This window comes from Stegodyphus dumicola, chromosome 1, assembly GCF_044657685.1.
Source record: "Stegodyphus dumicola isolate Sdum_Otavi_A_Nest chromosome 1, ASM4465768v1".
Taxonomy (NCBI): domain Eukaryota; kingdom Metazoa; phylum Arthropoda; class Arachnida; order Araneae; family Eresidae; genus Stegodyphus; species Stegodyphus dumicola.
In genome coordinates, this window is record NC_140768.1 from 111639621 (window position 1) to 111667284 (window position 27664).

At 33.9% G+C, this 27664-nt stretch overlaps 1 protein-coding gene across 3 annotated transcripts; it reads right to left on the reverse strand.

Annotated features, from left to right (window-relative positions):
• Positions 1–682: 682 nt before the first annotated feature.
• Positions 683–27664, reverse strand: LOC118200893 (uncharacterized). 3 transcript variants are annotated; one of them, XM_035372882.2, is made up of 6 exons: positions 27504–27662; positions 20163–20253; positions 17776–17851; positions 11747–11923; positions 3354–3933; positions 683–869 (listed from the first exon to the last, which is right to left on the reverse strand). In XM_035372882.2, exons 1-6 carry the CDS (start codon positions 27592–27594, stop codon positions 799–801), a joined length of 1086 nt encoding a protein of 361 aa, XP_035228773.1. In that variant the 5' UTR covers positions 27595–27662; the 3' UTR covers positions 683–798. The 3 variants fall into 3 exon arrangements, with proteins under 3 accessions (XP_035228773.1, XP_035228775.1, XP_035228777.1); XM_035372884.2 differs by lacking the exon at positions 27504–27662 and adding an exon at positions 25880–26030; XM_035372886.2 differs by lacking the exon at positions 11747–11923 and having other exon boundaries at positions 27504–27664.

Here is a 27664-nt window from a genome sequence, read left to right on the forward strand (position 1 = left end):
GATTTTAAATTACATCCAAAAGGGCGATATTTTAACATTTTGTGTGTTACCTTTATTTATTAAATACCCCGTTCTTCGCCCTTAAACCATAAAATTCAATTCAAGAACAATATCGCAAAATAATTTTAAAATGAGCATATCTTTAGAATTTCCGATACAGAGATTCGCGCGTTGGAGATAAAAAAAAAAAGTTGTTTTAACACTAGTTTCTGCTATACTTAATAAACTCGGCTTCATTGCATTAGGTGTGGTGTGGTGTGGTGTATTTAATTATGGCAAAGCACACGAGGGCTATCTGCCTAAGGGGAGGAATGCCTTTCGTGGAGGACTTTCTAAGGGAAACTGGCTCGTATACACGTTACACATGGGGAAAACCACGAAAACGCCCATGCAGCCAGCCCGTTCGCGGGATTCGAACCTCGGACCGAACTACCAGTGTTCAGCGACTTTACCGCTCGGCCGCTGGTGGGCCTCATTGCATTAGGAAAACAGCTGCATAACATTGCATTTAATATGAAAAACAATAAATTCTTTTTAAAAAATGTAAAAATGTTTTGACGTTATTTAAATTCGAACAAGAACACAAAATTTTTATTTCTGCTATATACTCGTAGTTACTGATGTGAGATAAGAAAGTAGAACGACAAATCTTTGGCAAAGATATTAAAATATTTCATTTAACTCTAAATTTTTTTATTCCATTCAAAAGTACAGGCATTTATTTCGTTCCCGGTTTAACAATAAATTTTATCATAATTTAAAATTTTTGTAGTCCAGGCATTAGCTTCTGGTTTGCAATCACTTATTAAGTTGTTGATTGACAGGTAAGTTTTGACCTTGAGAATATCGCCGGTATTTAGATGATATAACTGGAAAAAAAAGAGAGAGAAAGAGAAAATTAATTCGTATTTTTTATTAAAAGTGGATACAAAATTTTAATTACAATGACACAATCTTCTTTTAAAGTCTCTAGGACAATGGACAGAATACGTAATAACCAATGTATGTCAATATAATTTCGAACTGGACTAATTCATCTAATAAATTAAATATAACGTTTACCGGAAAATTCTGTCCGTATGAGAAATCAAAGAAATTAATACATTTTTTCATAGCTTTAATAATATTGTGCAGTATAATTTCCACCGCTTTCCTCTTGCCAACGGGATAGTAATTTGTAAATACTATTTTTGGAAAATGTCTTGTCCTTAGATACGAAGAAACCAAGTAATGTTTGGGTGATATTTGCTTCAACAAACAATTTTGCAAGGAAAGAACTAAGTGATGACTGGAGGGAGCTAGGTATGGAGAGTAAGGTGGATGCTGAAGAATTTTCCAACCTGACTGTGCGATTTTCTGACGTGTCACCAAAGCAGCATGTGGTCTGGGATTATCATGAAAAAGTATAGCATGTTTCTATTGAACATCACCGGCCTTTTTTTTTTTTTTTTTTTTTTTTTTTTTTTGACTGCTTAGTTAAAATTGTACATTTGCTCTCAGTATCTTTCCAAATTGAGGTTTTCTTTATGATTTCAAAGCTGGAAATGTATTCGTCCTTGCACGTTCCATCATATACACAGCTTTCTCTTATTCAGGCTCGAATTCGATTTAGATGTGGATGGCCAGGTTGTCCAGGCTCATAGTATGCTTTTTCCCTAGCGAGGTTTCCGTAGGTTATCCACTTTTCATCTCTAATTATCATCCGGTCCGAAAAGGGTTCGTTTTTGTTCCGATCAAACAAAGATGTGCATATAATGACTCGATCATGCACGTTTTTCTGAATTATCTCATCAGGCACCCATCTGGAATATTTATAAATCCAACTTAGCTCCTGAATACACTCCAAAATGGTTTGTGGAGCTGAATTCAGTACTTTTGCAATCTCCGAAATGTCAAAAAAGGGTATTACATCATCATTAACAGTATCGTCTTCTATCAAAAATAGCCGTCCAGTCGTCGGCTTATCATTATGGTCGAAAATCACCTACTTCAAATTTTTCGAACCATTTCCTGCACTTTCTGTCCAAAACTCTAAAAACTGTTACTAAATTTCGCACGCTTTTGTAGCATTTCTTCCTTGTTGGAATTTGTAAAAATAGAGTAATATAGTATAGTGTAAAAATAGTGTTGTAAATGAACTTTATCGTTGGCCATGCTTACATGATCGCGTCTCGATCATGTAAAGGACTCTCTTAATAATAGCAGGAGACATTTTTGTTTCAGTTAATTTAGAAGAGCATATATTTATAAATGCAGTGACAAAGAAATGCAACCATATATGTCTCAAATCAACGCCTGCATGAGTTTTGGAACCTGAAATAACATAATCAGACATTTTCTAGTGGATATCATACTAATATTCATAAGCTTCATAAAATTTCTATTAATTTTTGTAATCAATTACTATTCTTTATTATGTTTCTTGTTAGCGCTTATTTTAATACTTATCTTTCTCTCCACAAAAGAGGAATGACTATATGAATGACTATATATGATACTAAATAAAAGTATATATCAGAAGCAACTGTAGTGTAATTGAGTAACTCAACGTGAAACAGAAGGTTTGAGGTGAAATACTGAGGTAAAAATATCGCGAACGATCGCGTAGAACGAACATCGCGTAGAAAACAGTGCAAGATGAAAACGCAGTCGTACAAACACAGTGGAAAATAAGAAAGCAAGCAGAAAATATCGCAACTCTAAAATATAGCGGTAAAAAATTCGTAGTTTTAAAACATCGTCGTACAAAAAATAATATCGTGGTGAACAATAAAGCACCGACAAATCATCGCATGATGATAACATTGCACACATGCGTTTTTTGGCTACAAAAATTTTCAATGAATTTTAGTGTACTAATTTTTTAGCACAATAATAAGTGATATCTGAGCGCGTTGGCCTTGAGGCCGATTGTTATCGACCAGGAGGATTGCCGCACACTCGTATATTACATTACATTACCCGGTTATAGTTTTTTGAGCCAGCTTGGATTTAAATTTAATTATGTAGTCTTTGACTATAGTCTATGGTTTTAATTTGAATTTGTCTGTTGCAACAAGTGGTGGTTGACTATGTCAGCGGAAGAAGTGCGTTTATGCTCAAAGTTCTGTTTTAATAAAAAGATTGTTTAAATCTTCGAAAAGCTCTCTAGTTACTTCAGACACGGCGATAATTCGCAGTGCGTATGTTAGGATTTTGCAATTAGTTTACACCCCAAAGAAAGCTAAACTCTATAAACTATTTGTCCAATACAAATAATTTAATGTTGTGCCTAAATTATTTCTGAAAAAAGATCAACAAACTGTATATATCAGTAGACTAATAAAATAAACACAAGTATAGATTATTTTTACCTTCGCTGGGAGACTTGATGAAATCGTCGCTCCATTGCTTCATCCGATGCTTGGTTAACTGGTTTACATATGCATCTGATTTTACTTTTCTTTGAATAGATTTCGGATGTACATTTGAAGATGGTATCGGAGTTTCCTGAACGTATTCTTCTGCTCGTTTTTCTGCCGTACCGTACTCAGATTGCGATTCCATTTTACAAATCAATTTTTCGATGTCTTTGTCTCCAAGATCGTGGGGAAGACTACCAGGCTGGGAAGAATCAAACTCTCCTCTTGAAGCCCTTTCAATAATATCAATAAGTACCTCCGAGTCAGATCTGTATTGGCTCTTTATTGGATCCATGGAAGGCTGAGATCCCATACCAGATTTCTGATAGATCATATTCTTTTTGGAATAAGTCATTGTATTAGCAAAAATTTCTTTTGATTTTCTTGCAGAGACATCAGTTTCGCTATCGTGTACTGAAGTCTTGTTGTTTACTTCTTCGTAGTCATTATTCGGCTCATCGTATATTGGAGATTCGTAATGTCCACTTGAAGATTTCTTGTTTTTGGCAGGTAATGGTATTTCGTAGTCCTCCTGTTTAAAGAAATTTAAAAAGATATGCATTAAGAAGCATATTTCTTTCTGGAAATCATATAAATAATATTTGATAACTTAAACATTATTCTTTTGTCAAGCAGCTTTTTGGCTTGAAGTTTATGTTGTATGCATTAGAAACTTCATAAAGATAAATGATATTTATTACTGATTCAACTGATTACGAATTCAAAAGAAAAAAATCTGTAAGTGATATTAAAATAATTAATAGTCGCCCGGACGTTATAGTGGTTAGAGGAGCTTACTGCGATACCGAAGGGTCCGGTTTCGAGTCCCGGAGACGGCATGGATGTTTTTAAATGTATAGTGTCTTTGCTGCATGGGGCCACTCTAAATATATGGGGAGCCGAAAGTCCTCTCGAGAGGTTAATGATAGGGAAAGAAGGTGGGAGATCCTCGGACCCATTACCCCGGGGTGCTCTTCATCAAAATTTGGGACGGAACTGAGCGAAGATGTACTGTCACCTGTATTGTGCTAAAGGCTCTTGCCAAGGACAGGCGAAACCTTGCTCTCCTTGCCTCGATGAATTTCGTAGGGTTGTTCTGATGTTATTGTCAGATCAGTGAGATAAGTCACAACACAAATCAATTAATTGAACTCTAATTTCTGATTAAAAATATCTTTTCAAGAAACATTTGCAATGATAATGGTCGATTGAGAAAACTCTACCACCTATTGAGAAACATTAAAAATAGTTACTTAAATAATTTATAAGCTTTTACAAAAATTTCAAAAACAGATTAATTACATAGCAAAGAATAATTAACTGCAAAACAGTTAACTGTGTTTATGTTATAAGGTATTTCTCCCACTTCCCTAGCGTGCCTTCGTGATGTAACGGTAGCACGCTGGGCCGGTATTTCCAGAGGTCCGTGGTTCGATTCCTGGCGAAGGCGGTTGCATATTTTTCATCTTTTCTGCTTCCAATTAACCTAATGACTCTACAATGTATTCAAGTTAAACTGTGTTTAGGTATTCAAGTTAAACGGTTAACTGTGTTTATGTATTCAAGTTAAACGTTAATTGTGTTTAGGTATTCAAGTTAAACGGTTAACTGTGTTTATGTTTTCAAGTTAAAGAATTAACTGTGCTTATGTATTAGCTATTACTTTTAGTATTTATGTGACTATAAACAGTTGAAGTTTTTATGTATTACATCAAAAATTAAGGTCACTATCAATTTCTGCCTTTATTTAAAAACATACATGGAATTAAATAGAAAGAGCACACAATATAAAATTAGGCAAAACAACAAGCTTATTTTACCATAGATTTTAAATAAAACACTGTTCGATTTTGGTTTGATTCGGTTTATTTGATTATGGCGAAGCATTCGAAGACTATCTGCCTAAAGGAAGGGATGCCTTCGTAGAATATGAATTTTGAGAGCGATCAGATACAGTTGCCTTTTCTTCAGGAGCAAAAACATGTAAGGTTCTTCTCCCACCTTACCGCGTGCCCTTATGGTGTAAAAGCACGTCCGGCTAGCAATCGGACGGTGCGGAGTTCCAATCGCGGGAGGAATTTTTCGGAGCGAATTTTTCAGCTTCATTTCTTGGCTTCAAAAAATTTCTATATCGACTCTACAAACATTCTGCAAGAAAGGGAGGAGTGATGATGGTATTTATACCGAAAATAATGTTTACTGAAGATATATCATTGTAACGAACCTTTGAAATGATGGCTCTTTATTAACAAATTTCCAGATATATTTCTTTTGTTGCTTACGGAATATAAAATCTGTGTTCGATTTTAATTGAGGCAGCGCCAATTCAATGTTAGTAAGTGATTAGTTGGTTGAAACATTAATTCTGGCAAAGTACGTAACGGAATTGCCTTACGTATTTTACAGAATTCATGAACTGGATAAGGCAGGTGCCATCGTAGAAGATAAGCTTTGGGTTAGGTTTAAATTAAGTTATTTGAATATGGTAAAGAACTCGATGGCTATTTACCTAAGAAAAGGAATACCTTCATATAGCTGCAAACATTCAGCCAAATGTAGCAACAATAATAAACACACGTATTTTACACACACTGTAAAAAATAAAATACATAAAATGTGACTCCCCTTATGACCAAAAGTGACCCCAGTGATTAAATTTAAAGTTAGAGATCCTATGTAGGTGCTGTACAGAAAATGAAGAGCTAAGTGTTTGCCTTCGTACATAACTAGACATAAAACTTGAATCTAACGAAAGGTTTCCGATGTTAATAACAAATTACGGAATAAGCATTTCTATGCAGAATATCGTCATTACATCCCTCCGAAAGTGACGTCTTATTCACTAAAACTTATAGAATTCGTGTTCTAAGAAACACTGACGAGCTTCGGTATTGGGTCATAAGATTATATTCACAGTTTTAAAAAAAATATGTCTATTTTAGTATATTTTTTGTATGATTACTGAATTATGTTTTTAAAGTAATAAAACAGGTGAGATATTATTTAATAAAGTACTTTTAGTGTTTGAAAATTCGTAAATAACTTACCTGAAAATCTATTCAAGATAGTATGTAATAAAACTATAAATTATTAATTATTTATATTATATTAATCTGGAACAAAAATAATTATAAATTAATTATACATGTTACTGATTAATAAATTATAAAAGTCTATCAATGGATCATATTTAAGAGAAAAACTGACCTCGAATTATTTTAAGATTTTTACAATCGACCCTTTCAGATATGTCGAAAATGACACCAAATATCTCAAATTTTCATATTAAATATCTCAAACCTTTTGTATTGTATTTTTTATAACAAGAACAAAATTTTTTTAAATATAAGTATAGGGACCGGAGGAAGGTATAAAAAGTTAGATTTTATAATGTTTACAAAATTGATTTTTCAACTTTAGAAATGCCCAAACATGAATATCTGCGTCGTTTGAAATATTTTTGTAATGGGATGAATATATGTCTACGACTAATGGTTGCGAAAATAAAGGCCTCATAAAGAATATCTGCGGACATGATGTATCTGAAAACCGTCACTAAGTTAAGAAATATCCTGAATAAGAATATTAAAGTAATGAATGAAGCAAAACCGAACCTCCCACCGGAAATGAAACAGCCGTAATAAAAGCTCCATGGCTCAGGCCTCTTTTAGAATTCATAGCAAAACAATAGCATTATCCGACTTCTTTCTGTCAAAAGATTTAAGCATGGAACTAAGTTAGTATTTCGAGGAAAATGTAGTGTTATTTCAATTTGAATCAGAGACAGTGAAAAGAATTAATTGTGCGGTTACCAGAAAAGCAGGATTGTTACGAATAATTCTTTTCCATCTATTTTATTTCGACATACTGAATAGAATTTGTTCACAGAACTTATGAAAGCTTTCTAACTCAAAAGAAAAATTTCATTCCTTTACAGCTAAGAAACATTACGACGATGATATTTCTTAAACTGACGAGCGTAACTTCTGTGGAAGACGAAAACGGCATCTCGTAACGTAAACTCTAATAAACGTGAACACTTGTAATCGGAAGTATTTTACTAAATTAATGGAAACAATTTTTTAAATTCAATATCTGAAGCTGAAAATTTTATTTCACCTTTTAATAACAGCATATGTAATTTCGACTTAGCTATTTAAAAATGATTTTTTTCTACGCCACTCTTTACGTATTGAATATTTTCGAAGAAAATTTTCTAAGAAAATATTATGAGGAAGAGTGTTTTAAGATTAATGTTTCCTATAGGGATAAATATTTTCTCTCTTTCCATTAAAAAAGAATTCCTTAATTAGTACAAGTTTTTTTATTTATATTTTGTGCTTAAATAGAGTTGCTATTAACAAGCTTATTAACATACTTATGCGCAAATGCAGCAAAACCCAGCGTATCACATGTCAATGTTTTAATTCATTTAACCCTCTCGCTGCGTATTTTTTTTTATCAAAATAGGTTCAAAAATTGCGTATTTTTTATTACATATTTCAAATCTACATATATTTTAGACTTAAAATATACAAAAATTTTTTGTAAAAGAGTTTTTTTTCAATATAGAATTAGATCATAGAAAAAAGTTGTCAGAATATTGAAATTGAAGAATAAAGATAAAAAAGCAAAATTTTGAAAATCAATTTTGGTTAAATTATGATTTATTTTATAAAATACAAAGGTAAAAAGTATATACTAATGAAAATATGCAAAATACTTACAAAACATTTATTAGAAATGAAGTTTTGTATGATAAATTTCGAAACAAGGCTCGAGGCAAAGTCCGACCTCGCAATCTTTGCACCAAATTCGCGTTTCTTTTCGAATTTTTTTTCCGCTTTCAGTTTTTTTTAAACAACAGACAGCACACTGTCTACGAGGCTCTTTCTTGATGGGATTTGGGGGTATATGGCTAGCAAAATGTCGAGCAGTTAGCTTCATGGGATTGAGAGTTGAACTACATCTGCTAGAGTGAACACTGGAATTTCTATCTGAATACTTCTGAATGCTTAGTTCAATAATTTGCAAACGGAAATCTAGAAGCGTTATATTTTGTAATGGGTTATCCTTTTTATAAAGGATATAAGCATTCCACAGTGATTGGTCCATGAATTGTCGGAAAATTTTTATATAATATTTCCCTTGTTGTTTTCTGAGGGTGGGGTAATATGACATTTCTTGGTCACATAAATCAACCCCACCCATCGTGTTGTTGTAATCACAAACAACAATTGGTTTGAGTACAGTTTTCTTTGATTTGCATTTCACCAAACGGGAACTTGCATTATGAACTGTACTTATAAGAAAAACACTTTTTTTATCTTGCCACTTCAGAGCCATAACTTTACCCCTTTGGTAAGCAAGGACGTCACCTTTAGGGATTTTTTCTTTTGCAAAATTTGGAGGAAGGTCTTTCCTCATCTTATTTACAGTTCCATATAAGTCTGTTCTTTCTGAAATTAAAATGTCTGCTAACTTTGGAGACATGTAGTAATTGTCCATGGTTACACAGTAACCTTGGCCCAGGAATCTGTCCATCAGGTGCAGAACAATTTTAGTGGAAACTGGATAATTTGCAAATTTCGGGTTATACACAGTTCCATTACCTGTGTATATGAGAAAGTCTGCAATATATCCAGTTCCCATTTCGCAGACCACAAAAAACTTAAGGCCAAATCTTGCTCTTTTTTTTCGCGATGAACATTTTCTAGCTCAGTCTGCCTTTGAAGCGCATCAAACTCTCGTCTATGCTGAGATTTTTATCTGGTATATAAAGATTTCGAAATTTGTTTCGAAGATGCTCCATGATGTCATAAATTTTATTTAATTTTGGCCATGGATGATTATCCTTATCAAACTCTTCGTTATTTGTAAAATGGAGGAACTTCATCAGCAAAATAAATCTATCTTTCTGAATTACTTGTTGAAAAATAGGTGTTTGCAATATGTGACGTTTGGACCAATAATATTCTTGTTTAGGCTTTTTTACAATTCCTTGGAGAAACAAAACGGAAAAGAATAATCTAAGTTCTTTCTCATCCGCATCTGTCCAATTTTTCCACCTTGATCTTTCTTTAGGAACTGCCTTATTCGTATACTGCTGAGCGTATCTGTTGGTCTCTTTTACTATTATTTGCAACATGACATCGTCAAAAAAAAGTTCAAAATAATCCAAAACAGTTGCATCATCTGCCATAGTGAAATTTGGTCCGGGATTGCCAATAAAAGGAAATGAAGCAGGAGCTGGTGGAATATTTTGCATATCAATTTTGCACCACTGTCGGGCGTTTTGAATAGAAAATGAATTTTCAGATTCATAACTATCCACAGAGGAATCCGAGAAATTTTCATCAGTTCCTCAAAATATCATCAATATACTCGGAATCAGAGTCAGAACTACTGTCAGTGTCGGAAATATCGTCAGGAACATAGGTCATATCACTCGCGAAACGCTTCCTGCCAGACATCTTTGAGCTCTGAAAAGCGCGCGCAAAATGCTAAAAAAAAATTCTTTTTATATTTCGCAGAAACGTGGACAACTAACGCCATCTGTTAGTCGACATCTAAATAAACAATTAAACATTACAGAAAAGCCGAAATGAAACCATAAACGGGGAAAGAGCGGGTTGCACACTTAAATAGGCGACAAAAACGCATCCCCGCGATAATCGCGGGTTGCGCAAATTTTGCTACTTCTACGTCGCCCGTGGAAATCGCGGGATGCGCAGCGAGAGGGTTAAGTATAGAAAATATTGTGGGTTCGTGGATTTGGAGTAATTGACGATAACACTTGATGAAGAATCAAAACACAATTTATTCGCCAGCATTACACAGGAGAATTCCAAAGACACGTTTACAGTCGTCGAACAACTACGATAAACACGCTGAAATAATCAACAAACCCAGCCTTCAGGCTACGACGGTGAAGACAGTTTCCCGGCAAAGCACTAAACTACAGCTCCGGACTTGGTCGAATCGCTCACAAGCTAATCTGTGACTCAAAACACTACTGCTGAACTCAACATACTCTCTGCTTCTGAACTCAACATACTGTTGCTCCATGTACAGGTAGGGATTATATAGCTTTATCCTTCCTTCGAGAACATTCCCAAGAAAAACCGCCAAGAGTTCTAAAATGTTCTCTCTCCGTTTATCGCCACTTTTATCGCCAAATGCCGCTAAATGGGCGATTTCGGGGCAAATCTGGCTTCTCCTGCCATTTTTCATGGCAAATTTAACTCCGCTTTGCGGGAAAACTCTCTTACTGCAGCTAGGCATTTCGTAATAATATTGTTGTGCGCAATAGCTTCATTAGGATCTTTTTATTAACTATGCCCGATGAAGAGGAGAAATTGACACTAATTGAAATAAATAACAGATATTGCTAAGTAAACAGTTATAAACAGCTCAACGGGAACAGCAGAGATTAAGAAAATGCTTATTAACAAGGGGGAAATGCCCCAGATCATCAGAATTTACTCACAGAGTATAAGTCTAAGCAAGTAATGACTGGGGAGAACGACAGTACAATCGTACAACTGGAAAATAAATTATTCATTTGGGTGACTACCGCTCCCAACGCAGTTGTATTTGTAGGATTCCCCGGTACTTCTGGTTTAGTTTGGTTTATTAGATTACGGCAAAGCACTCGAGGGCTATCTGCCTTAAGGGAGGGATGCCTTCGTGGAGGACTTTCTAACACCAGTACTCCTGGAAAATTCAACAGAAACCGTTCCTAAGGACTCTGAAAATGCGTTTTCTGAAAGAATCCAGAATACTGCCATGTTGGCAAAAAAATCCCAAATATCTCCAAAAACCATCAGGAATATTTCTGCCCATATCTTCGATTCTAACTAAGCTATTTCTTCGATTCGAACTGATTCGAACAGTCCATTCCAAATAAATAGATCTACAACATAATACTAAAAATAAATACTTAAAAACACAAAAAAGTTGCTCAAAACTTGATTAAATAAAAATACACATTAATTTCTTTCATAAAACGCAACAAATAAATGTGTAAAAAGAATACATAACACTGTAAGAAGACATTAAAGCCAAAATGCAATCAAATAAACCCAAATATTAATATAAATTTATAACAATATGTAACGCTTTATTATTTATTTTAAAACGCTTTATTTCCTCAAAGTTGCGAATATGTGCTCATATAACGGTAGATTTTAAGGGCACTTCAGCGTAAAATAAAATCATCGCTGTTGCCACCAAATTTACTAATTAGCAGTTTTTAAATGGTAATTATATCTAAATTTTCAGACAACATATTCATTTATTGTTGAAGAGTTTTGACTGTTGCGGCAAACTGAATACATAGCTACCTCGTCAATTTCTTCATAGTAGTTTTCCTCAGGAATCAGTTCCACGTACATAGGTTTTTCAGATGGTCTTCTTGGTTCTTCATACATATCTTCCTCCCTGATTTCCTCATAAATAGGCTCTTCATCACTTTCATATACATTCGGGGGTGGCTGATCTGTTATTTCTCCAATCTCTGCCTGCAGCAAAGAAGAAAGTTTTAGATATTTCTTAAGCCTTTGAAAATATGCATATTTATCTGATACGTTCCAGCAGAGTACTGATTTGTTGAACAAAAATCAAAAACCAGTTTTTCTGATCGATAGTTACGTGTATTTTCCAAAAATAAAGAATCAGAGCCCATTTCCAGAATGTTTTAAGATATCTTTATGTAGGTTAACTAAAGAAGCAGGATTTAAATTCTAGTGATAATTTAAGCCCATCTAATAGTTTTTAAGCGAAACGTTTTATTAATTACAAACAGTTAGGAAGCACTTTTTCGTCTATCGAAACAAAAGTTGCCTAAGAAGATTGGTAATAGGCAAAGAGGACTCGAGTTCACCCCCCTAGTCTTGCATCAAAATTACATAAAGATACAATAATTGAGGTGAAAACATAGCGTAAATTTATTGTTTAAGGGTAAAAAACATTAAGCTAAAGAACAAAAAGTGAATGGAATATACCAAATAGTGGTTCTTGGTACCAAACTGGGAAAGTCATATTATCTAAGACATATATTTAAGGTTATACTAGTCTAATATAATACTACTGTGAGCTCTAAGACAGCACAACATTGTTTAAATGCCATGTTTAAGGACACACGTAAATATATTCATCTTTGATTATTCATCATTTTAATCCTTGGAGTTTTTTCCAGAGGTAGACATACTATGTGATTATTCAGCACTGCTTAAAGTTTATGACCAATGGGCAGATGCAGACAGGGCCGGCGATCTTACTTCTTCCTACATTCAGAAGATTTTGGAGCACTTAACTCTGTCGCCCGTTGCGGCCACATCAGCTGCAGATGTTCTGGCACCGGCCCTGGATCTGATGCTTCAGCGTTGCTTAAAAACCCCCCAAGAGATTACAAAGTATTTTAAAATCGGGTTTGCTTATCAAATGGAGACTGAACGAAAAATCTTGGATCTATCAGTTAATTTTTAAAGTGTGGGTAGTAGAACTTTTTTCTTTTTGTGTCAGAATGTAGTGAAACTTGTCTTTAAAGCCTGCATTTGCTTGATGATGTCTCGAGCCATAAAAACACTTCGGGGGTAAAGCCAGTAATTATCAATATCCAATTCAAATTTTCTATTAAATATGTTTTGGCATAGCATTCAATATCTCTCTTAGGAATTTTACTCTTAGCAGTTGTACCCGTTTTATCAATTTTAATTATGATACTAAGAGCAAATACTGTAATATGCTCCAGTAAGCCATTATCTGGCTATGAATGATACCTGGTGGGATTTATTTATGATTTTTTCCTCCGGGCAGAAAGACTTATCGGGTGCAAAACAAGCCATTTGTCTACTATAGCTGTCAACCTGTCTGTCTGAGAATGACTAATGGACCTGAAGAAAAATGATGCTTTGTATTGCCGATTGTGTGCGTACTAAAGTTTAGAGAATGAATTTGTTATAAAGTAACTATTTAAAATTATTTTATCTTGAGTTCTGACTAAGCAGATACATACACGCAACTACTTGGGTGGTTTTGGATACACAATTAGCATGCCGGACGGTATTGATGAAATAGCAAACGTTGCATAAGCAAGTTCCGTTACAATCAAAATTCCACACTTTTGGGTGGATTAGCCTGAAATATGTTTTATTTAGGTAGAAGCCCCGTTCCAAATTTCCAGTGTTAAGGTAGAGAACACGAAATCCACTATTTAATCGCCCATTTGGAACCTCGATGCATAGAAAATGTATGGCATATTATTAAAGATGGTTCTAAGCAAAAAAAATACGCAGCTGCTAAAGAAAGAGTTTTGAATACTTTCAAATAAAGTGAGAATAATAGAATAAATTATTTAATTACTGGACTGGAATTAAGTGATAGGATGCCTAGTCACTTGCTATGAAAGATGTATTCACTTGGATCAAATGATATATCTGACAAAGTCTGCGCATCTTATGGTTGGATTAAATGCCAGATTGTCAATTTTCAACTATGTCCTTAGAAGTTATCGAACACAAATTTTGTAAACACTGATTGTGGATAAAATTACAATACGGTGAAGCAATTTTTTTTTTAGAATTTGATTTAGAATTTTTTTTAATGAATGAATGTTGAAACGATTTTTCGCACTTATCCTTGTTTACTAAACAAATTAAAATAATATAATTTAACGATTTACACACCATCGGATAGGAAAAATTAAAAATAAAGTCTTAAATAAAATTTGTGTGAAACTTTTTAAGTAATTTTTGATTTCTTTGGCGAATTTTTGAAAATTGCTGGATTTTTCTCTATTGCTGAAGTGAAATAATTGCAGGACATAAAAGTGTGACTTTTTTTATTGTTGTTAAACGATTTTTCAACTGGGTGGTTTGATTGACAACGTATCGTTGAGGTTAAAAGGATGAAAATAAAGTAAGGCAAAAAAGTTTTTATAAAATAAGCTCTTATTTAAAATTCACAAATTAATTAATTAACTAGATGGACAAAAATAATTTATCATACAGTTTAATAGGAACAAGACATTAATTATAACAAAATTCGTTCATAAGAGTGGCAACTGGGTAATGAAATCTATTGATTGGATTGTATGGTCAAAAACATAAACCATTATCTTTAAAAATATATCAAGGGCGTCCAATTCTTTTATTATTCGTGGTATAAAAGTATGTATTAATTTTGCGAATAGAGTTATTTAATTTCTTTTTCCCATTAAATACACTGCTGTCCATTAAAATTGCAACACACAAGAAGGAATGATCTGACGAACGTCAAAAGAAAGAAAAGGTTGAGCTATGCAAATGATTAGAATTTCAGACGACGCAGGAGGGAGAAATGACATCTGAAGCTGTAGAGACATTAGGATGTTTTTGGAGGCCGTAGAAATGAAAAACGAGCAATCGCCTTCGCCGGAAATCAAACCACGGACCTTTGGAATACTGGCCGAGCGTGCAGAACCACTACACCACGAAGGCACACTAGGAAAGTGGGAGAAATACCTTATAAAGCACTGCATAAAAGAAAAGCTGTGTAGTGGATTTTTCATTCAGAAAGAGTTTCGTGAGGTTTTATTTTTCTCAGAATATTGTGTCATGCCTCGAATAATACGAAGAAATGCTTACCAACCAGTGTCGGAATTCGATAAAGGAAGGATCGTTGCTATCGAGAGTGTGCATTATCGTTCCGTGATATCGCCCGTCGCACTGGTCGACATCCAACCACTGCGAATATGGAGTCAATGGATTCGTGAGGGTCATACTAAACGGCATGCAGTGTCTCATCACCCTCCCATGACTAACGTCCGAGAGAACAGACATATTGTGAGGTCAGTCGTGCAAATCCGAACAACCATATCACGAACCATTAATCAGGAAATGGGCATGTTTGCAGTACGCCCAGTGCTCGTACGGTGCGTCGACGTTTCCAGCAGCATGTATTATCAGCACGGCGAACATTACTTCGACTTCCCTTGACAATGCAGCATACAGAGAGACGGCGACTCTGGTGCGCCGAACGACAAAGTTAGATACAGGAGAGGCACAATGTCTTCCTTTCAGATGAGTCTTGGTTCTGCCTGCAATATTATGGTGGCCGTATATGTGTCTAGAAAAGTTTAGAGAATAAACTTCTAATTCAAGCTTCTTGTTGAAGCTCTGAGGAGACCGCACATCGCCTCCTTGCATTCGATCTCGGCGTATGGGCCCTGCACCTGCTGCGATGGTTTGGGCAGCCATGGGTACACAACACGCACATCTCTAGTTCGGATCGACCGTAATTTGAACGCAGATCGGTACATTTCTGACATCTTACGTCCAGCGGTTGTGCCCTATATTCAAGGCCTGCCAAACGCCCTCTTCCAACAAGATAATGCAAGATCACATGTTGTATGTCGTGTTCTAACCTTCCTCGATACACAGGGTATTCAATTGTTGCACTGGCCTACACGGTCTCCAGATCTGTCACCCGTTGAAAACATGAGATCATGGGTTGCTGAGAGAAGGCCCGCCATCCCTCTTCAGCTAATGCGGCTGATGGAGTAGGGCATAGACTTGAAGCAGCATGGAATGAGTTGCCCATTTCTGTCATCCAAGCTCCGTTCGACTCCATCCTAACCGGGCGAGGGCCCTTTTAGCTGAAAGGGGTGGAAACTGTTTCTACTAATTTCGCACCTCTGTAAACCACCAAACTGCTTACAAATTGAATCATTTTGTCTTCATGCCATATTGTTTACGTACAACAAATATATTTTTTGTATTTGCCTTCCTTCGTGGTGCTGCAAATTTTATGGCTAGCAGTATATATAACAAATTAATTTGCTATTTTAATTCATTATTATTTTCTATTTTATTTCAATTTTAGTTCATTAAATGCATTTTATGGCTTTTAAATAAAATCTTATTTTATAAAAAAATTTTAACCGATTTTTACTTCCCGGTACGAAGTAAAGGAAATAATGTAATCGCGATAAATTTCGAATATCATATTTCAACGGAAATATCCATTTTAACCACTTTTTTGAGTGACGTACATACGTACGGACAGAATAAAGGACTCTCCCCCCCCTAAACGGATTGTAAAAAGAATTTAAAATGGATTTTTTTCCTGACATCTGTACGTACGTATCTCGCACAATTCAAAAATGATTAGCCGTAGAACGTTGAAATTTTGTAAGAGACTGTTATAAAATTTAGTCGTGCAAATCCCTTTTTTGTTACAATCCTGTACCAAAAAGCCATTTAGCCTGTACCAAAAAGTATATATATCCAACCTCTGTAAGCGGACTTTTTTCGCAGTGGTTGGACGTAGTCATACAGCTGTTTTAATTGACGGAAATATTCATGTTTTGGCTACGTCTCCTATTCTTATATTTGGAAAAGTTTTATGCTCGTTATGAAAAAGTAAAAATATAGGAAATTTGACTCCCGTACGAGTGGACCAGGATATTTAATTTCAAAATTTGCAATTTTTCATGTCGTTTTCAACTTTCCTCGAGAAATCGGTTAATTAATTTAGAATAATAAGTTTAAATGTGTTAAGTTTAAATGAAGTGCAGCAAAATATATGCATAATTTAACAGTCGTACAAGGAAGTCATGTGGCGTCCACATCAGATTTTTTCTACTAAGGAACAGATTTAAATTATTTTCTTTGCAATGGGGACACATAACATATTAAACCAGTTTTCTCCAGTAATTTTAATAAACTCAGGAATGCAAGTTCCTTGAGAAATAAAACAGCTATAATCATACATTACCGAGTTAATTGAAACGATCTAATAACCTCAGAGAAAGAATGAGCAATAATTTTGTCAGAGTTTGAAAGTATGATTTGTAGGGTTTCTCTTAGTTTAAATAACCAATTATTTTAATTTTGGTATCTTTTCTGAACTTCCTTTACCTCCTCGCATTTCCTCGACAGGATGCAAATTAAGTTAAGTAAAGAGAGTATTTAAACAGATGAAAACGAAAAGGTTAGACAGAGCGTAATTTCGCTAGTATAGCGCATGTTTGCTATTTTGTCCTCCAGCTAGTTGCGGCTGCGCAATCTGGTCGTTCTTGAAGTCTATCGCCGGTGTAGGTTGCTGGGTCAGCCTGTTAGAGTTAAGTAAATAGCGTAGTCTAGCGCTACTATTTACCTTTTTGGGGAATTTATTGTTAAATTATCCTTAAATTCCCACCGCAAGTATAGTCGGTGTTATTGCGAGCACAAAGTACATGCCATTTTGTTAAAGAGTTTGGGAATAAAAGGACTATTTACACACTTTTAGTCTGTGCTGTTATTCTCCACGTCCGTGCGAGAAGTCGCTAAGCTTACTCTTAAGATCGAGTCACTTGAATGATAGCAAAGCGAATAAGATGTTATAAACTCACCTCAGGAGAATCAAGTTGTTTAGTTCGCCATCGAAAAGTAACACCCATACGCCACAAAAGAAGAAGAATGATGAGCCTAAAAATACAAAGCGCATTTTAAGATATTAAATGCAAGTTTACCAAGAATAACTGTTCATTACTTCTTCAAAAATTACAATTTGTTAAGCAATGAATATGGTTTTCTCTTGAACTAATAAGTCAAATTTTGAAATATTCGACTTATTCATTCCTTGCGTAAACGTAAGACCTGACAGAAAATATAACAAATAAGTTTGATAAAAAAATTTTAATATATATCCATGCAAGGAAGCAATGGTTTCTAACTGTGCGTGCGGTGCTCCTGATCCCAATAGTTATCTGTAGGCGAACAGTGCAAAATACAGCGAATAACTCTATAACGAAGAACACCTTCCAAAGACGGTAAATTGTAAAAGTGAGCAGTATTTTTAACATAAATAAACATCAATAGTGACGAAACATTACTTGAACATTACTTCCTTAAGAGGAACCAGTTGTACAAAGGACAGAAATCATCTGAAAACGCGGGGAAGATTTTAGGGAGAATTCACTTAACTTATGTTTTCACTGAAACGGCGTTTCAAGCCATCGATATAAGATAGTTCTAAACATATACTACTATGTAGCTTATAAAACTTTTGCAGTTTTGCTGTCGAGATATGTATGGCGTTAGTGCGAAGAAAATTATGCTTGACAACCAATCTAGAAAGACACACACGCACACACACACACACACAAAAAAAAAAAAAATGAAGAAGAAGAAAAAAAAAAATGAGTTAATAGGAATGAGTATAAGAGCAGACTGGTAGATTGCGAACTCAGCAAGAGCGTAAAAAACCTTAACAAACTCTTTTAGGCGACCGTTAAAATTTGAAATTCAGATTTTACTTTTTTATCGCTCTGCTGAGGTTTTTTTTTTTTTTTTTTTTTTTTTTTTTTACACATTCAGACTTTGGCATTTGAGAAATTATAAAGATTCTGTATCTACAGTGAAAAATAATTATAAACGTACTTTTAGAAACTTATTCCTGTTATTATTTACCATTTTGTTGATTTTTGCAATATACTGATATATAGAGGGTGTTTACATATTTTTAGAACGACTTCACTACCGTTTAATTAATGTTTAAAATGCAAACAATATGTTTTTCAAATATTCCAACTCTTAGCTTTTTTTCTCTCGAAAAATTTAAAGAGGTACTGATTTCCATTCCTCTTTTACTACTTTCCAGAGTTTATCCATCATTGTAGCTTGAAAAGAGCTCTTTCCAAGAGATCAGAGGAAAAATAATCCATAGGCGAAATGTCTGGGGCCCTAGCAGAAGTATATTCAAAAGGTATATGTGCAATACCTACATGAGTTTTCATTTTCTCAAGATATGCAGTCGTACTTTTCGAAGTATGACTTGTTGCTTTGTCTTGATGAAATTTCACTCTTTGAAAGTCATTGGAATAAGGAAATAGAAATTCTTCTGCAAATATCAGACGTAAACCTTTCTCTTGATCAGTACGGTGAGTTGATTTTGGTGTATTCGTTTGGAGTCTTCTTGCGATGTAAAAGTAATGACTGAGGGTCTTTCCTTTTCCGATTAATAATATTGATTATTTTGCACATAGAAATTTTAATATCATGCGTTTCACAATGAATGTTTCACTTCAAGAATTAAAGAACAGGAATGTTTCTCTTCGGAAAGCGTCAAAACATATCCTTCAATCCCCAGCTTGTTTATATATAACATTTTCAAAGAAGAATAAATTTAAAAGTAGCAGACAATATTTCTCTTTTGAAATAAAAAGCTGTTACCAGAAAGTTTTATCCCAAAGCATATCCTTTTTTATAATTCTTTATCGAAATCATTCTAAAAATGTGTAAACATCTTCTGTAAGTACAGTACACAGTAAAAGTTTTATTACTATTAAAAGTATTTTTAATAACTTGAAAATACATAAACATTAAGTTTGTCCTGAAGATATAGAATCTTCATATTTTCTCAAAATTTAATCGCAATTGAAAATTAAGACTGTTGAAAAACTAATAATAAGCAACAAGTGTCGGCGTAACGCTAGTAAACAGTTTAATGACATGAGGAAAGTTCCGTGCGTGAAGAATTACAATACGCAGATTAGTTTCTTTAACATTTATTTCTCGGGGTATTATATGCCGTTGTGTTATGTGCTTTTGTGTTATATGCTTTTGTGTTATATGCTGAAATGTGAGTTTGGAGTTCACTTTGTCAGCGAAAACGAAAATTAAATAACAAAATATCTAAATATAAAACTATTTTACAAAGAATACAAATGGAAATATTGTTCGTTTTAGCATGCATACATCGAATTAAAAAAGCAATAAATGCGTGTTGAATACTTACCATAAGCATATGAAAAAAATAATGATGCAGGCTACAATTACCATCCATTTTGTATCTCTTCCTGAAACAGGGCGGCCTTGCTTATCGATATCTGAAAGAATACCATTCTTAAAAATATAAGCAATTAAAGTATTTTCTTCTTTTTAAAGTACAGGCAAAATAAGTTTTAAAGAATACAAGAACTTTGTGTGCTTTATATAAATACGAAACTGTCCAATGAGTCTGGAACGTTTACTAGAAATAAATGCATTTTCAAACCATTTTTACTAAACATGCACAACTAAAGTATTTGTTGCAGCATAGCAGTCAGCATGAGTAGAAAAACTCTGAAAACGTCAATGCAGGAGAGCCGGCAGCTCGCTTTGCTGGTGACACGATCTCTTAGTGAGGTTGGCAATTGCGCCACCACTGTCTCAGTGTTCTTGAAGTTGGTAAGGTTTGAACCGAAGTTCTTCGGGTTCTTCGGTTGGTAAGGTTTGAACCGAAGCCAAATACCCTACCGCCAAGATAAGAGTGCACTTGTACTGTAGCCTCGGCTGCTGATATTTGGATCTTTTTTCTGATACGTGCGTTGACTGGTCACGCCACCGATCAGCATTCCCCTTCAAACAGCTGCATTTGCTCAAGAATAGATTGTACAAGAAAAAAAGATAAAAACAAGAATTCATGAATTCAAAAATATTCGTTGATGTGCACTGGGCTTCTTATACTAAAAATTTTGATCCCTTGTGAATTACACTAACAATGTTTTAGAAGATTTTGATACTGTCTTCGAACATTTTAAGTCGATTTCACATAAAGAAGCGCATAACTCCAAGTTAAGCAGTTTTTCTAATTAAATAGTTTTCCGATACCGTACCACAGAAGAGTTCTCTTGGTTGAATAAATTATTGTGATTACCTAAAAGGCTAAAATTTTAGTCTAAAATAACCAAAGCATTGTTGTTACATGGTGAAAACGACGGAAATGTAGTGCTGTGATCAGCCGTAAGATCTTTGCTTGTTTCCACTAATTATTACGTTGAACTTCTACATTTTAATTTTTTCTGTTAATGTGCATAAATTTATTTTCCTCATGAAGTATTGTGTTTAGTTTTCCTAATTACCATAATCTCCCCTTTTTCAGGATTTAAAGTCTATCTTTTTCCGGTACACCTGAATCTGGTACCCTTCTGGTACATCTAAAGGAAAAAAGGGGGAACAGTATCATTCTTTTCTCTTTGTTCAGAAAAAGCAGTCAGTTTAACTTATTACCAGGGGTAGATTTGCTGTTCTTGAAAAAATAATTTTTTTTACATAACAAATTCGATAAAATAAATTTATATTTGTAAACGCAGCCCATGCAGAGAAAGCAAGCAATCTGAAGTGCTGCAGGCACATTCTGCAAAATTTACCTTTACTTTGAGCCAGTTTGTACCGGTCAGCAGATGTCCTTTATGAATTCATATTTTGAACCTTAGGGCAGTAAAAAATAAGATGCAGAATACCAGTTCAGCAGCGAATGCCAAAGAAAGAAAACCCATCTAAAAAGGAAACCTGATGAATTGATGAGGTGTTAACGCTGATCCCTTGTGAAGTTTTTAATATTTAGAGCAAAATTTATGATCTAATTGAAGTATCTCTACTTTGAAAAAATGAACAAAAAGTCTACAAATATATTATAGGTGTTGGAAAATTCTCTTGCAATATACTTATAACAAGCTCCTACTCAAGTTGTAGAAATTAGGATGTCGTAAACAACTGCCAGCGCAGTTCTTGAAGTAAAAATTCATAAAAATATAAATATAGAATAATAAAATTATTAATATTTATTGTACACGAAATTTTTTATTTTTTGTTAAACAAAGTGGAACATTGCATATTTCACAATGGATTCTGGAACGTCCTTTGGAAGTTTTCAGTTTGCAATGCTGTTTACACCCATCTTTACACATTGGCCAGTGTCCAATTTTGTCATTTCTTACATCATATAGAGGAACTACGTGGGACTTCTGATGTAATTCTGGACTGGGATTTGAGGACGCTTTTTGATAACGGTCTACCTCGTCTTGATGGCATGTCGATAACGAACCCCGAAAACGCTAAACTTTACGCTATTGCCATAGTGGATTGTACTAAATCCATTCAACAATCTAAACTACTGTAGATCAAATCATACGACAGAAAACTATCTCTACTACCGATAAAACAGACCTCTATGTATGAAGGTGGGAAATAACACCAGCAGGGCCGAAAGGTTTAAGGTCTTTTACAGTGCTCTTCTTAATCCAGATATCGTGAAGCTTGACAGAACACATTATACACTAAATGGAAGCTATAATAATATTTAATAGTTAAATATTCCAGAATTACCTTCAGGAGATTTTCATGACCAAAATTCATGAAATCTGCATGTCGTGGATTTCGGTAGATGTTCAAAAATTTGTATGAATAATGAAGTTGGGATTTTCCTCTTCGTACTAATTATTATTGTCTACAACAGAATTTTACGCCGCAGAAATCTATTATTCCATAAAATACCACTACGCGCTTATTTTCTCTTACATCATAAGATGATTAGGCTACGCCAATTGTCTTCAGACTTTGTCGACTCACGGAACACTTAGAACTATGAAAGTTTTTTCGGGAAACCTCATCCCAACCATAGAAAAATATATCTTAAAATAATATGAGTTAATCAATATGTTATAGGTATTTTATGTAAAGACAGTTAAAGCACTGTATTTTAAATTATATGAGTCGATTAATTTGTTATAGATTTTTTATGTAAAGAAAGTTAAATAAAGTACTGTTTTTATTAAAAATTTTTAAACACAAAATTAATGTAATTTACCCATTAACACTTTGTGGTGCACTATACTTTAAAGTCGGAATTTCAGCAAAAAAAGTTGTATGCAGTCTATCTAGGCCTAAAGGAGTATACAGGTAAAATTTTGTATAAATTGCACTTTAATTCTGTGGCTGTTCCATTAGGTGGAACACTGCGCTATCTTAAAAGCTGTCTTAAAAGTGAGACTAAGCGAGCATTGCAGTGAAGCACGAAAGGGAGTAAGAGTTTTTATAGTAATGAAAAAAACACTGTATTATGGCTGTATACATGATTTTCTGGATATACATAACATTCTTCAATAAATATATGTATATACACAAGTCCTCTATACAAAGATATTTATAAATTTTTCAATTTCTTAGCTTTGTAAAATTGTTCAAAGCATGTCACACCTTTCTGATAGAAGCACAAACCAACTTTGCAGGTTTTGAACACAAAACTTATTTTGTGCTGCTTCTTGTTCCGTGCAACAATATGTTTAGAATTCCAACTAAAAACTTGAGGCTGCGTAGAGGGGCCTGGGTGAGATGGATCATCAACCTTCTCATCAAATAAATGAGTTTCATCCGACATATCATCATCGGATTACACAAGTGGTTCAGGAGCATATATTTCACTATCGCTGATATCTTCATGCTCTGATTCAGAATAAGAGGGTAATTCATAAAGCACTTTTAGCGCTTCGGAAAGAGTTAGACCTCTACGCGCCATTTATGAAAAATTAATAATAAAAAATTAATTACAATTAATATATAAAGTCAAATAAGTTATAAGATATACACAAAAAAATATCTACACAAATTATTGAAAATAAACGGAAATGAGACTAAAAAGGTGACAGCAAAATTTCGCGCAGCTCTAAGTAAAGATGGCTCGAGCTACTGATAAAAATCCCGCCTGAAAATTACTCACAAAAATTTAAAGAAAGTCCATATTAGGACTTTCATAGCACAAACCACACCTCACCCCCTCAATACTGTTGTTTGAATTCATTCCCTCAAAACAATGGAAATAGAAAACTTATACAATAGATGTTTTCTCCTAAGACAGATGTTGTGATACGTAATAGCATGAGATCGCTAAAGGCGCAGTGTTCCCGCTAATGGAACACCCCGTTTTATTCAATGATTCTGCGCATGCTTTTTGTATTAAAAATATTAAAAAAATATACAACAAATAATATAGAGTACAGCCATCAAAATTATACAGAAATTGTTTTTTAAACAAATTCTTTTGTATCACCAAAAAAATATAGAAAATTATTAGAAAATAATTGGATTTTAATAACACATCATAAATGAAAATTCTGGGTCTCCTTGTGATATGCTGCCATCGACTATTTAAAAAGAGAATTTCGAAGTATATTATAAGGGCATTTTTATCCATTTAAGGTTAAATTTAACAGTTTCAGAAGGGATTCAAGTTCAGTGTTCCATGTAGTGGAACATTGAGCAACAAAGGATTAATATCAAGCATTAGCTTGTGCTCGAAGCACACTCTTGTCACTAAATATTATACAAGGATACTTACCCTTGCATAATATTTAGTGACAGGACTGTGCTTTCTTTTTTTACACAAACTGTTGAAGTCTACTTGTACTGATGTTATCTGCAGTCGCATTTCATATTCTGCACTTAATTTATTTCTATGTTTTGTTTTTGTTGCTGCATAAGTTGAAAAAAAAATTTTCCATTTAAATACGTTATTCGGAATGGCGTTAAAATGTTAACAGCTATGTAAGAAACTTCTAAGTATTCTGTGTGAATATACAGGTGAAGATTGAGAAGCTGCTTTTGCTTAAATTTAGCTTCGAATTTGTTGATAAGTTGTTCTCTTTCTTCATTAGCTCAACATTCTGTTTTAGCGTAGTAATCGAACGGACTTTTTATCCAGATATATTTAATGGTTTTTTTTTTTTTTTTTTTTTTTTAAATACTCATTCTCTTATGATTTTCTTAAACTTAAAAATTTCCCATTATATAACTTTTAACACAATTGTTTAAGTTTAAACTAAATTCATTTTCTATTAGAAAACTGTTCAGTTTCGCAAAGAATTGCATGTCATTTTCTTTGACATATGATAACAACATGTTAAGTTTTGAAAGTAATCGGAAAACTAAATGTATCTTTGTATTCAAAAGTAATGAATCTTTATAATCATGTCTTTTAAACTAAATGTATGTTTACATTTTAGTCAAGAAAACCAATACACTCGTGTCAGCGCTTTATAATTTCCTTTCGAATTTTTATTTTGACTCTGAGATCCCTAGAATTTGACACAGAGCCCTGGGCAAAGAACCTCTAAGAGATTCTTTGCCCTGGGGTTCCATGAAATACAGTTTGAAGATCATTAGGCTACGTTAAGGCCTCATTGGACATGAATATTACTTCAATGATTCCGCAAATGTTAAAAGTTTGGGAAGCACTAGTCAGCAGGGATGCAACAAATTTGCCTAATATAGTTTCTTCATAAAGATGTTTGCCATAACAACTAATTTGTTGTTCTTGTATTCCAAGAATTTCAGTCTCTGAAAATAGATCGACAGAGTTATTTTAACTTCATGCGTTGTCTGACAGATGATTAGAATTTTATCATTGGGAATCAGATCTGGTACAGGTCACAGACTAATTGGTTCGTTGAAGTTGCTATTGTTACTGTATTCTGCATGCCGTGAGTAACAATGTTAATAGCAAGAAAACATGGATGTTTTGTATTTTTTACAAAATAATATGAGGAATGTAATTTTAGAATCAAATTTTAATGTTATCTAAGTTCAAAACTCAAAAGTCAAAAACAATTAAATAAATAAAGTATAATTTCAAAATTTTTCCTTCTGTTTATTACTTCTAACTTATGCCACAATTACGTAGAAAAAGAAATTTCATACCTTTTATTGACACGTCTTTCTCATTTATAACTTATGCTTGTCTAAAGAATATTTACAGGCACTCTCTCAAGACAAATACTATTAGGAAATCACAGAGTAGATATTTTGGAAGAAAAAAATGTAGCTTACGATAACCACTTTTTTAAGCGTGTTTTATGTACTGTTTATCTTGCTTCTATCATACGGAGAACGTTTGCAGAATTTTAGGACGATTTCGATTAAATAAAGCAAGTGCTTGGTAAATTTCTAGCAACAGTTTACTGTTTGAAATGAAAGATATCGTCTGCTACTTCTAACTTTAATCGTCTTTCAAAATGTCGTATGTAAACAAGCCGTGGGTTAAAGGATAAATTTTCTCTCTTTCGGAAGAAAAATATTCCTATAATAATAATAAATCAAAAATGCATGGTGTTAAAGTTTCTAAGTGCAAAATAAGCAACATTATTAAAAGAAAAGGGAATACCGTCAATTATTACTTCTGCAAGGAAAGAAGACTCCAAACGAATACCCAGAAAAGGTACGTATTGTTTCTAATGTTTCTGAAATTAAATCTTTGGTAATCGCAGAAATAAATTGCAAAGTCTTTAAATATATGTGTAGCACTAATAAATAAAATAATAAGCCGAGATTTTCAATTAAAGAACATAATGTTCTTCAGCTTTTGCCGATGTATGTGACTAAACGCAGAACAATTTGTAGAACCCTACATGAAAACTATTAAATAGGAAATAAATAGAAATACATTATGAACTTCGTTAAAGGATGCGTTTACCTAAACGACTGCAGAAAAAAAAAAAAAAATTCTATTTATTATTGGAAAAGAAAGGGCGGAAATGTAGAAACCTGGCTCTGTCAATGCAAGTTTCAGTTAGGCGCTCAGGATTGTCGAAGGATTTTCTTACAATGAGAAATTAAAAAGAAGAAGCGTAGAAAAATTGTTAAAATCAACTCAACGTACGATCAAGAGAAAGATGTATGTACGATATTTACAGAAGAAATTCCATTTCTTTATTCTAGTTACTTATATCAAAGAATGAAGTTTCTTCAAAATGAAGCAACAAGTGATACTTCGAAAAGTACCACTGTATTCCTTGAAAAAATGAAGACTGATACAGGTGTTGCAAATATACCTTTTCAGCGTATTTTCTTGAAGTCCCCTGATGTTTTACCTATGGACTATTCTGCCTTTGGTCTCTCGAAAACTGCTTATTCTAAGCTTAAACCAACCACGATGGATGTAATCTGGAAAGTAATGGAAGAGAAATGGACATCAGTAGCCCTGAAAATTTTACGGAAAGCCCTCCTATCATGGAAATAACGATGCAGACTTATAGTCTGGAAGAAAGGCTATCAGATAGAATACTTAAAATATATACTCTTTTTGAGACCATTTAATGAACGCAGCATAAGTAATGCATAAGCACCCTCTCTAATAAATGAAAACCTAAATATATGAATGATATATATTTACAAAATTTGCATCTTTAGCTAAGATACTTCTAGATTTCAGATCTGGAAGAGAAAGCAGCTCGCTATTCAAAAGAAATTAAAAAAAAAAAAAAAAAGTTACTAGATGAACTTAATGAGTTAAAAAAAAAGTTACTAGATGAAGAATATTTCTTACATATGCATAACTCTTCTGAATCCGCTCCCGGAGCCAATGTTTTCCTACCTTCGGGGCAAGGCCAGCAAGAATCAGCCGCCTCCTTTGTCATGTAAAAATCTTTGGGGCACAGGTAACAATCGAACTCTTGGCCGCTCGTGTAACTCCCGGGAAAGCATGGA